Raw genomic sequence first — 12,500 nt, 5'->3', positions numbered from 1 at the left:
CCTTCCTCTTTTCAGTTCTTCCTGTTTAACTTCCTTTTCTCGTTCTTTACTACTTCTTCCTTCCTTTCGTTCTCTCTTTTTTGCATGTTTTTTCTGTCTTCCTTCCTTCCTATCTTCGATCTTTCATCATTCTCTATTCCCGCTCTTTCTTTCCTCTGGTCCTTTATTCTCTCTTTATTCCCTCCTTCTTTCTAGTCTGGATTCCTTTCTTATTTTCTTTGCTTCATTTTTTTCGACCTTTCCTTCGTTCATTTATTCCTTCTATCTTGCATTTCTTCCTTCCTTCCTTTCATTAATTCATCCTTTCTTCCTTTCTTCCTTCCATCATTCCCTTTAAACCCGTTTCTCTCTTCCTTCCGTATTGGTGAATGTAATTTATGACAAAAAGGTGTATATGCTGCGGACAGGATGTAGGCATGTCATTTTTCACACTTACACATTCTCATTCCCACGCACACCGACATGTGTACGGGACACACACGCACACCAACATACAGACACACACACTCTCTCTCTCTCAGACACACACACACGCAAAAAAAAAAGATTCATACATACAGATTCATACACATACACATGAACACGCGCCCACTCACACACACACACACGAACACAAGCGCATACATACATACACACAAAAAAACACAAACACAAACACTAACACTCACACCGGCAAAAAAAGAAAAGAAAAAAAAACACACACACACACACACAAAAGAAAGAAAAGAAAAAAAAAACACTAACACTCACACCCGCAAAAAAAGAAAAAAAAACACTAACACACAAAAAAAAAAGAAAAGAAAAAAAACACTAATACTCACACCCGCAAAAAAATCAAGAAAAACAAACACACACACGCAAAAAAGAAAAGAAAAAACACTAACACTCACACACGCAAAAAAAGAAAAGAAAGAAAAACAAACACGCAAAAAAAAAGAAAAGAAAAAAAAACACTAACATTCACACACGCAAAAAAGAAAAGAAAAAAAAAACACTAACACTCACACACACACACACACACACACACACAGAAAAAAAAAAACAGGCAAGGAGTTTTCCCCACAGCGGAACACCCAACAGCGAGGCTTCCCAAGGGTTTCACGGCGAGCCTCGACATGTCCTGGGGCGTCTGGGACCCCTTTCGGGACCTACATAGGGGGTGGGGGGTTTGGGGAGGGGTGGGGCGGTGGTGGGGAGAGGGGGGAGGGCGAGGAAAGAAAGTTGGGGTTTTGAGGAAGGGAAGTAGGGAGAGAAGGAGGGAAATTGATATGTATTATGATAGATATTTAAATAACTAGTTGCGAATCTTGTTTCAGTGATGGAGGTTACATCAGTTCATACACTTACTTATTTACACATTTATCAGTCTTAATTATTTACATATTTATCCATCTTATTTATTTACATATCTATCTATCTTGTTTATTTTAATATTTATCTATCTTACTTATTTACATATCTATCTATCTTATCTATTTACATACATATCTATTTATCTACCTATATGTCTGTCTGTCTATCTATCTATCTATCTGTCTATCTATCTATATGTATGTGTGTATCATTATTATCTATATAAATTATTAATTCAGTATAAATGGAAGGGAACATATGTCTATACCACCTAAGCCCTCTAAGTATAAACACAATTTCCTTGGCCCTTTCCACATCCCATTTTGACTCTCCAGACACCCCTCTATCCACCCTCCACCAGACGCGTAAACCACAACAGATCGAGACAACAAACACACCGAAACAAAGACAACAATAACAGTGGAGACAAGAGAGAGAGAGACAAGAGACACTGACAGACACACGAGTTCCGGCACGAGTTTAGGGGGCGGTCCTCTTGCTGGTCAAACGGTGTCCTGAGGGGAGCGGTGTTGGGGTGGGAGGGGGAGGGGGAGAAGTAGGGGGTGGGAGGGGAGGAAGGTGGAGGGGAGAGGGGAAAGGGAGGGGGAGGGGGAGGGTGGTTGATAGGGGGGATAGGAGGAGGAGGAGGAACAGCAGGAGGAGGAGAAGGGAGGGGGGGGAGGAAGAAGAATAGAAGAGGACGAGGAGGAGGAGAAGAAGAAGAAGAAGAAGGGGGGGGGGATGAGAGAGAGAGAGAGAGAGAGAGAGAGAGAGAGAGAGAGAGAGAGAGAGAGAGAGAGAGAGAGAGAGAGAGAGAGTTGGCTGAGAGGGATACAGTAGAGGTGGAGAGGGGCTTTGGAAGAAGGGAGAAGGAAGGAGGAGATGATAGAGATAAAGAAATGAGAGAAGAGAGAAAGAAGTTCGGAATAGAAAAAAATACGAGGGACGGGAAGAGGACGAAAGCAGAGAAGAGCAAGGAGAGAGGAAATAAGAAATAGCAAATAGGAAGAAAGAAGTCAACGTGGTCTGATTTTAGCTCCCCGCCCCCCCGCCCCCCCGTGTGGATTGGGATTAATCTGCCGCGTTTGATGGGTGTCACGCTCCGGGGTGCAATGTCTATGCTGATGCTGATGACTCTCTCTCTCTCTCTCTCTCTCTCCCTCTCTTTCTCTCTCTCCCACTCTTTCTTTCTCTCTCCCTCTCTTTCTTTCTCTCTCTCTTTCGCTTTCTCTCTCTTTTTTTCTGTCTCTATATATATCTCTCTTTGTGTATGCATGCATGCATGTATTACACACACATACACACACACACACACACACACATATAAATATATATATATATATATATATATATATATATATATATATATATATATATATATATATATATATATATATAGAGAGAGAGAGAGAGAGAGAGAGAGAGAGAGAGAGAGAGAGAGAGAGAGAGCATATAAATATAAAAAGATAAATAAAAAGGAACATTCGCCACGGAAAAAAATCAACAAAACAGCTTAATAAACAACCACGAACAAACGCAAAGTAAGCAATAAAAAGAAAGAAGAAGAAGAAAAAAAGAGTTTACCTGCTTTCTCTAATATCAGCAATTGTCGCGGACGAGAGTGCCTCCCCACATGTATATTTACCGGGAAGGGGGGATGGGGGGGGATGGGGGGAGGGGGTAGGATTAGCTCGGGGACATCGTGGCCCTTGCGCATCTCTCCCATAAGGTCCAGTTTCACCGCCGATGGTCACTCGCTCCTAGGCTGTGCGGCGGGGAGGGACTTGCGCGCTAGTCCGCCGTCAACCTCTGCTATGTGTGCACGAACGTTTTTTTGTTGACGGTCTTTGCAACGTTTGTCGGAGAGGGATCAGTTTTTTTCTGCACTGGGTCGCTGTGATACGCGCGTGACTGTTTTGTTATTGTTGATGATAATTGCTTTGATGTTTGTTAACGAGCGGTTTAGCTTTTGCTGCGGTGTGTGCATATATATTTTTTTATTGATACTGATATTCAACGTTGATTGATTCGTTTTGGTTTCTTATAAGACCTGGATATGTTTTTTCTATAAGATGTGGTGAAGTGTGCGGTTTTATATTACGTGTAGAAAAAGAAAATAAGATGGTAATTAGAGAATGTTACACACAAAAGGAATTTTGAAAACATCGTACAGAGCGCATTCAGAAGGTATGGCTCTATACGCTGACTATAAGAACGATGATGTGATTGCGGAGTCGTCAAGGTGCAACTGCATCGGAATGTTGATATGGAGTATGTTGTGTCTTATTTACGTATTCTGAAACATTCACAGCCAGAGAGGAAGTTCATGAGATGTTCTTCTCTCTGTGAAACTGTTTCACGATTTTTGCTTATCAATATGTTTGTGTATTATCATATGTGTGTTTAGTTAATCATCTATAATTTTTTTAAAACATAATATGATTTAAGATTCTGTGAGCATTATATAGCTTTACCATTCAAATGTTTTGATGTAAACCTCTAGGAATATTCTTAGTCTGATCAGTAGACGATGAAAAGACGCTGCTTGGTCCAGACCTGAACTAACAGCCGGTCCTTCCGCAGGGTGCGAGGACGGGTGGCGGGGAGTGAGGGCCCGCGCAGCGCTGTCCCTTCCTCGTCGGGCAGGAGCGCCACGCCCCCGGGACCTCCACGGCGCCCCGCAGTCCTCGGCGACCCTCTCCCCAGGGGCCGCCATGCCCGCGTCCAGCCGCGAGAAGAGTCCTCGGGTCTCCAGGGTGCTTTCCATGATCTCCAGCGACGCGAAGAAGAGCCATGGAGAAGCCAAGGAGGCCAAGCCGCTGGAGGCGGAGGCAGACGGCGAGTCCCCCGCCCCGGCCACGTTCACCAAGACGCCCCGGAGTCCCAGGATCAAGAAGAGCAAGAGGGGCATCCTGCCGTACTTCCGGGGACACAAGAGCAACAAGAAGGCTGAGAAGGAGAAGGAAAAGAGCAAGAAGGAGAAGGGCGACGGCGCCAAGGCGGGCGGCACCGACTCCTCCCCGGACGCCGTCGCCAAAGACACTGAAGCTCAACTGCCCTCCAAGGTGGAAACCCCAGAATTGGTTACCAAAGATACTGACGTACTTGACGTGCTGCTCTCCAAAGAACCCGGTGAAAGCGAGTGTGGTGTTGACGGTGATGTGTCCAAAAGTATTACAGACAGTGTTAGTGCGCCAGTGGAAGAGAGTGAAAAGTGCGAGACCGACAGTGAGTCAGATAAGTGTGATCCTGCGGACCTTGCGGACTTGAAGACTTACTCACTCATACATTCTCGTATGGCCAAGTATGAGTCTCCTCTGAAGAAAACTCAGATATACCAAAAATCGTTTCTCCATAATCGTTACGGCTCAACCCCCTCCGTGGAGACGCTGGTGGGCCGCGCGGGCGCCGGAGCCTCGTCCGGCCCCTCGGCGTCGCCGCTGCCGTCCGCGGCCTCGCTGGCGGCCCTGCGCTCCCGCACCCTCGAGCCCGTGTCGCGCTCGTCGCAGGACCCCCTGGGGCGCGCGGCGCTCTCCTCGCTGGCCAAGTCCAGCACGCTCGACACCGTGAAGGCCAGGTTCCACAACCACGTGAACAACCTGACCTACGAGGGCATGAACTTCACCAGCGGCGAACCATGCAGCGTTGCGAGCAGCAGCAGCAGTTGGAGTCTGGGCGGCAGGGGCTTCTCTTCGCCGTTCTCCAAGTTCTCTGCGTACAGCACGGAGAACCTGAAGGCCATTGGGAAAGATAAGGACAAGAAACATACCAAAAACACACTCTCACACGAACCCAAAGCCGTCGCAAAGTCGGGCGTGAAAAAGATTCTGTTGCACAGTCGCTTAAAAGACGACACTGCCACCGACACGAGTCCAGACCGGAAGGTGAAAGCCACTGGCTCTCTGCCGGGGACCACGACCACGGTGGAGCCCGTCAGCAGAAATCTAGACTCCATCACGATAATATCGAACAAGAATGTGACTGCGAAGTTAAACATCACGGTCGTCAAAACCCCCGAGACTGTGAGAAGAGGCTCCTTCAGATTCACTCGAACTGGAGGATTCAGGTCGTCACTCCGGGCGTCGCAGAGAAGGAGAAGGGAACTGAGAAGTCCCCTGTCCTCGACCTCGTCTTCCCTCTCTACTTCTTCGTCTTCCCTGCCAACATCCTCTACAACCACAACCACGACCACAACCGCGGAAGGAAAAATGATCCCCGAATATGCGAAAGTCAACAAAAGAAAGAATTCCAAACCGGACATCGTTGAAGAAGAGAACTTCAGCAGACTGTCTCCTTCCCTACCGCACGCCCACGAGTCCCCGGCAGAGAAAGCCCCCGTGGTCAAGAAAATCGAGGCTGCCGCATACAAAGCCCGGAAGGACTCTGACCCTTCCCTGAAGGTGAATCCTGTCAAGAAATCAGAGAGCTTCAAGGCAGGAGTGCGAGTGGGTCGGAGGAGCAGCCTCACCTACGCGTCGCGAGCCAAGATGATGAAGGAGACTCTGGAGGGCGAGAGCTTTGTGAAGACTCAGGCAGTTAAACTTCGGCGGAAAGATTCGAAGAACGGGAGGCTAGACATGAAGAATGCGAGGAAGGCAGAATACCGACTGAGTGTGACGATCAAGCCCAGCACCGTGGCCACGCTGGCGAATAAGTTCAACACCATCATATCTCAGAACCAAGCAGGGGCGCCGGCCGTCAAGTCTGAGCTTCCTCTCGGCCACGTGTCCGTGCAGAAGGCGAGAATGCAGAGGAGTCCTCGGACCAGCATCAGACTGAAAAACAGAGTGAAGGCCACGAGGGCTGAGCCAGAAGCCAAGGACTTACCCGAAGGGGCAAAGGTCATGGACGAGAAAAGCAAGAAGGAGGAGAAGAACAGAGAGGAGAAGAGGGCGGACCCCAGCGCCAGGAAGAATGCTGCCAGGTCCTCGAGGTCGCCATCACCCAAGAAGACGACGCAGGGCAAGAGCTCCGCGTCCCTCCTTGAGAAGCTGGGGGATAACAAGACGGACGAGGAGAAGGTGTGCGAGAAGATCAAGACGGCTCTGTCATCAGGGAAATTTAAGGGAGAAACGGACGACTCTGAGGACGAGGCGGCGGAGAAAAAGTCCACAGACGAGGAGAAGTGCAGGAGCCGACTGCCTTCTCCCTCTCCTTCTTCCTCCAGTGGCTTCAGGAATGCAGCTCAGCCCGGCACTGAGCAACCCTCCACTTCAGCGGCAGCCTCGGCATCTGTCTCCAGCGCCCTCACGCACACCAGTTCAACCATACCAAAGACCAAAAATTCTTCTGAAAAGACAGAGAGGGACGCTGTCGCAGACGTTCTGGGACAGATTCCTCAGCAGCCCGGTGATATTTTGACGGAGATCGACCAGGTGTTTCCCTTACCTGAGAGGCATGCCAAGTCGGACTCCATGGACTCTGGCATATCTACTGAAGGCGATCGACTCTCGGGGGCGGGGTCTCCCAACCTCCCCAGCACGTCCCTTGCTTCCACCTCCAGTCCCTGTCTGCTCTCGTCTGGGGTTGAAGACTCGTCTCTTGAAACCGTCATATCGACAGACACCTTTAGAAGCGAAGATAGCGCGGTAGTTGTGAAGAATTCTGGAGAAGCGACGCAGGAGCCAGGCCCAAGCAGTGCGGCCCAGAACAGCACCTCCGCAGAGCAGGAGAAATCCCAAAGTAACCAGAGCGAACAACCAGAGGCAGCAGCAGCAGCAATGGTCGAGAAAGAAGGTGCTGCGGCTGCATCGAAAAGTGAAGACGAGGAGAGCAAGGACGGAGCAGAACCTCTGGAAAAGGGGATTATCGATGGCTTGGAGACGGAAGGGAAACCCGGCAACGAGCAAGCCGACCCCGAGGGAGGGAAAGGAAATCCCGACGAAGACGCAGAAGACAAGAACATCGAGGCCGATCTGCGGTCCATCGCAAGCAGCAACATGGACGACACTCACTCAGAGGTTAGCTCCGTGTGCTCGGAGGCCAAGTCGAAGAGGTCCACCAGCAGGGGACACGAGAGCCGCATCTACACCGCCGTCAAAACCGCCGTCAAGAACACTGTCAAGAAAACCAAAGAAAAGGATGCAGAACGGAAAGAGGAGAGGGAGAGAGAGAGGAGGAACAGGTCTCCTTCAGCGGACAGGGAAAAGTGGTACCGAAGAGGAAGATCAAGAGAGCGTGGGAAGGATAAGAAGAAAGATGATAAGGACCAGGGATCAGAAGAAGGAAAAAGTACAGAAGATGCCGATAAAGATGGAGAAGATAAGGCAGATTCGCCCAAAAAAGAAGGAAGAGAAAGAGAAGGGAGAACCTATGAACGATTCACATTCAAGAAACTTCGCGAGAAAAGTCAGGAACGAAAGAGAAATAAAGACAAAGCCAAAGAAGAAAAGGAAATGCGCAAGGAGGAAGAAAAGAGAAGAGAAGAAGAGAGGAAGACCTCAGGTGACGAGCCAAAGAAGAGCAAGAAGAAAGAGGACAAGGAGAAGGACGACAGCACGTACGGGAAGTGGACCATCAGGTCGAGGTCGAGGAGCCGAGACCGCAAGAAGAACAAGAAGATCCTCGAGCAGCTGGACCTGGAGGAAGCCGAGGCGGCGAAGGAGGGCGAGGAGCCGTCGACGCCGGGCAGCAGCACCACCGTGACGACCTGCGACTCCTCGTGCATGGCGTCGGGCAGCAGCCTCACTCTCCCTCTCAACCTGAAGCAGAAGTCCGAGGACCTGGTCTTCACCTTCGACACCGAGAGTCTGTACGACAAGCCCCAGACGCCCAAGACCTCCATGAAGTCGAAGACGTTACCTCCGCCACCAAAGACGCCCATCCCTTCGCCGCCGTCGTCCGCCACCACGCCCATCCCTCCGCCTCCCAAGACGCCCATCCCCGACCCGCCCACGGAGGCCAAGTCGGACGGCCTCTCGGAGTCGAAGGACGCCGACGACGCCGACTCCCACGCGTCCGACCGCTCGAACGGCGACAGCGACAGCAGCAACGAGACGGAGAACATCTACGAGAACCTCTACGCGCCCGACCTCGAGAAGCTGAACCGCAACCGCGAGAAGCTGGAGAACCGCGGCATCAAGCCCAACTCGTCGTTCCTGTGGAGCGACGGGGCGCAGGCGCCTGCGGCTTCAGACGTTTCCGACAAGAAAGAAACCGTTCCGGAAGACGCAGAGCCCGAGCGCTCGCCCTTCACGCGGCTCATCGGCGTGAGGACCTACGGCAGGATGGACAGGTACGGCAAGATCTCCCCGTCCAGCAAGGGCAAGGAGGTGTCCTCCGAAGGCCACAACTACGCCGAGCTCCAGCAGGGCGCGGAGGACACGCAGACCCTCGCCTACGACGACATCGGAGCCGTCAGCGCCGTCAGCTACGACGACATCGGCGCGCCGTCCTCCTGCGGCTACGACGACATCCGGGCGCCGTCCACGGTGGGCTACGACACCATCCGGCCGCCCTCCGAGGGCTACGACCCCGTCAACCCCCCGCGCTCCGACTCCAGCCAGTACGACGACTGCGACGGCGGCCTCGTGACGGCGCAGTTCGCGGTGGTGCGCGAGGACCAGCTCGACTCCATCAGCTACATGTACGACGAGATCTCCATGTACAACGCGTCGCAGAACTCGCACTCGTACGAGCCCGTGTACCCGCCGGGGGTGCCGCCGCAGGGCAAGCCCGGCGTGTGCAGCATCGAGGAGGTGCCGGAGCCCGAGACGCCCACCTACCGCGCGGAGCCCATGCAGATCGACAACGCCTTCTACGACGGCGACGACGCCTCGCTCGACGGCAGCCAGGGTGGGTCCCGCGCCGCGCGATTTGCATAATGATAAATCAGCGTTTGCTTTATATATACTTACTTAAATATATACACATAAACACACACACACACACACACACACACAAAGCACCCCACCCACCCACATCCCCTTCCTCCCACACTCCCACACCACCCCCTCCCCCCCCAACCCACACCCAGCGCCCCTCTCACCGCCTCCTCTTCCAGACGACTCCGAAGACGGTGTCCACGAGGTCTTCTCCTACAAACTCACGCGCATCGGAGGCATCCTGGACGCGACGCCCCCGGCCCTCACGCCCACCACGCCCACGACGCCCAGCACCCCGGGGTCCAGCGCCCACACCAGGATATACGGAGGTGGGTGGCGAAGGGCGGTGATGGATTTTATGTTTATTTCTCTGATTTTTTTGGATTGACTTTTGGGACTTTATGAAGTATACTGCAATCCATGTTTTTTTTCATTTTAGTCTTGTATTTTGTCATGTGGATATCATGTAATCTTAATACTTATAATGCAATAATTGTAAAATCAAGCAGATAAACACTAAAATCATAATTCAATAAGATTTCATGATTTTCGACCCACACGATTTTACTATTTGTAAAAGAATTTGCAATCGTTTTTATTCTGATTTAAGAGTAATTTTCTGGATTCTAGTTTGCCAGTCTATGTAGGATAATCAATACATAATTTTGCTATTTTACTTCGTAAGCTGATTCTGTATCACTTAGGACAAAGAAAACATAAAAAACGGATCACTATACACTACACCCATTCTATAGATAAAACCACGAACCCAACCCAACCAAGGCTAATGAAACCCAGCGTAAACATCGACTTAATCCCAATAAACCTTGATTAAACTTAAAAAAAAAGAAAAAAAACGGATTACTATACACTACATTCTCATTCTATAGATAAAACCTCAACTCAAACCAAGCCAAACCAAGGCTAATCTAATCCAGCCTAACCTCCTCGATTTAAACCTCAATAAACCTTAATCAAACTTCAAAAACAAAGAAAACAACACAAAAAGAAAACAAAAAACGATCACTATACACAACTCCCATTCTATAGATGAAACCTCGACCCAAACCAAACCAAACAAGGCTAATCTAAGCCAGCCAAACCTACTCGATTTAACCCCAATAAACCTTAATCAAACCTCGCCCGGATTTCTCGATTCCCTCGCCTCACCCCCTTCTCCCTCCGCCAGGCGCCCCCGTCGCCCCCCTGAGCCTGCACGGCGGGGACCTCGTGGGCGGGGAAGGCGCGCCCTCGCCCTCGCTGTCGCCGACGGAGGGCAAGAGCGAAACGTCTGACGAGTGGATGGACGTCAGCGACACCGAGACTGACACGAGCACTGGGCCGCCCGTCTGCATCACCACGCAGATCCCTCTGTGAGTAGCCACCAGGGTCTTGTTGGGTGGGTGGGAGGGAGTGTCTATTAGCTTATTTCTTTCTGTCATTTATTTTCTTTATCTGTGTTTTAAGTTTGTTTTGGTTGCTATTTACGGTCTTCAATATCTGGGTTGTGCTCTTTAAAAGGGAACCTGATGTTAATTCAAATCTAGTTTTGCAAGGAAACATTATAACTAAACAGAACATTAACTAGAATAGAAACATAGCTATACTGTAGCAAAGAAAAGGACGACTGCTTAAAATACAGACACACCGATCTACAAGTCCAAGTAACAATTTTTCCCGCTCCACAATACCCCCGGCAAACAGTGTTCACCTAGCAATAGCAAAAGCATAGCAAATAGCAATAGCATAGCAAAACAAGACCTAAAACTCGGGAGGAACGAATGCACTTGGGCGTTACTTTTCGTGTCTGCTGATTATTTATTGTGTCGACGACTGTACCTTTGTGTCCTCTACAAGAACATCATCATCAATTTTCCTGAACTTATTGAGTCTATACCGTAAAGATTAACCGAGATTAGGAAACATTTAGTGAATGGCGACAAATTATAAACATATTTCAATGACTTACGGTTGAAATGATAGGCCTACATTTCTTTTAAAACTGGTGGGAAAAGTTTACAATAAAAATAAGAATAGCTGAAAGATGAAAATAAAAGAATCCGAGTTCCAATAACCAAAAAACTTCCTAACATCCCAATCACTATTTTCTACCCGACTACTTCACCCATTACACTTTTTTAAGATACAAAATGAGTTTACCTTTCGCTGAAGGGAGGCTGGGAAGGTGACGAACCACTGACGAACCTCTGCAGCTGGAACACGATCCACTGTACTTCACTGAATTTAGTGTAATTCCTGAGACCGTTACCGTAGGTACTTTTCTATATTACGTCCGCATAACCGATATCGACGATTTTGGTATCGTTGGATTCCTCTCACTCTCCACATTGCAAATATATAGTTTTTATTGCGCGGAAACCCCCCGTTAGCGACAAACTTGGCCCCGATAGCAGGGGAGGGCATGGAAGGTTCCAGGGAAAATGCGGGGTTAAATAGCACTAATAATATAACGCACAGTGAAAATAACCATGGTTATTCACATAACTTTCCATTGCAGGGGGCTGTGCCCCCTGCGACCCCCCTGGGGGGGGGGCTGCCGCCCCCCAACCCCCGCCGAGGAAACAAAACCTCCACCACGTAAGATTCCCACTGAATCAGCATATTAACCTTGGCATAGTCAGCATTGTATATAGAGACGATTGCAGTATAATCAGGATGAACAGGGTGGCCCGCCCTCGTCGGCGGGTTTTGCGCCTCTTTCGATGTTACACCGATGGCCTCAAGGTCGAGTTTCCCGTCCTCTGGAATAACGACATCCGTATTCCTAACCGAAATAACCGTCGCGTTCAGAAGGCAGTCATAGCCGCCGCGATGGCCGAGTGTGGAGGGTGCTCGTATTCGGAGGCGGATTTTCTGCGCGAAATTGCACCTAGCCAGGAAAAAATGCTAGAGATGTGCTTCCGCCACGGTCTCCTCCGTCGGGAGAAAGCCTGCGGCAGGTGCGGGCAGCCAGCACGCCTGGACCTGAAAAAGAAAAGACCTGCCGGACGCACCCTGCCTCCTTCACATTCTGCGGCAAAGGAGCACCCTCCCTACTAATTAGCGGCATTAATCAATCAGATTAGTACCTTAAAAATCATAGGTTATTGTAGGTTATCGGCTCCGCATATAGTTCGTGTGCGCTCTATCCTGCCGTGAATACGTGGTGGATATTTTGCTTCCTTGGCGGGGGTTGGGGGACGATAGCTCCCCAGGGGGGTCGCAGCGTAGGTAATTTTCTATATTACGTCCGCATAACGTTGATATCGGTTAAGCGGACATAATATAGAAAATTACCCAGTGTCATTAAATGTTCTTTCTTGT

General features: G+C 49.8%; 1 protein-coding gene across 2 annotated transcripts in view; it reads left to right on the top strand.

Annotated features, from left to right (window-relative positions):
• The window catches only part of Exn (Ephexin), a 286,327-nt gene that overhangs the window by 164,948 nt on the left and 108,879 nt on the right, over positions 1-12,500 (top strand). For both annotated transcript variants that reach the window (XM_070137586.1, XM_070137587.1), the window contains exons 4-6: positions 3,937-9,147; positions 9,356-9,505; positions 10,366-10,549. In XM_070137586.1, coding sequence (XP_069993687.1) covers positions 4,068-9,147; positions 9,356-9,505; positions 10,366-10,549 — 5,414 coding nt within the window. In that variant the 5' untranslated portion in view covers positions 3,937-4,067. The remainder of the gene's footprint in view (positions 1-3,936; positions 9,148-9,355; positions 9,506-10,365; positions 10,550-12,500) is intronic.

The sequence above is a fragment of the Penaeus vannamei genome, chromosome 23, assembly GCF_042767895.1.
Source record: "Penaeus vannamei isolate JL-2024 chromosome 23, ASM4276789v1, whole genome shotgun sequence".
Taxonomy (NCBI): Eukaryota; Metazoa; Arthropoda; class Malacostraca; order Decapoda; family Penaeidae; genus Penaeus; species Penaeus vannamei.
The sequence above is the reverse complement of the archived record's forward strand: the minus strand, read 5'-3'. Positions and strand labels throughout refer to the sequence as shown.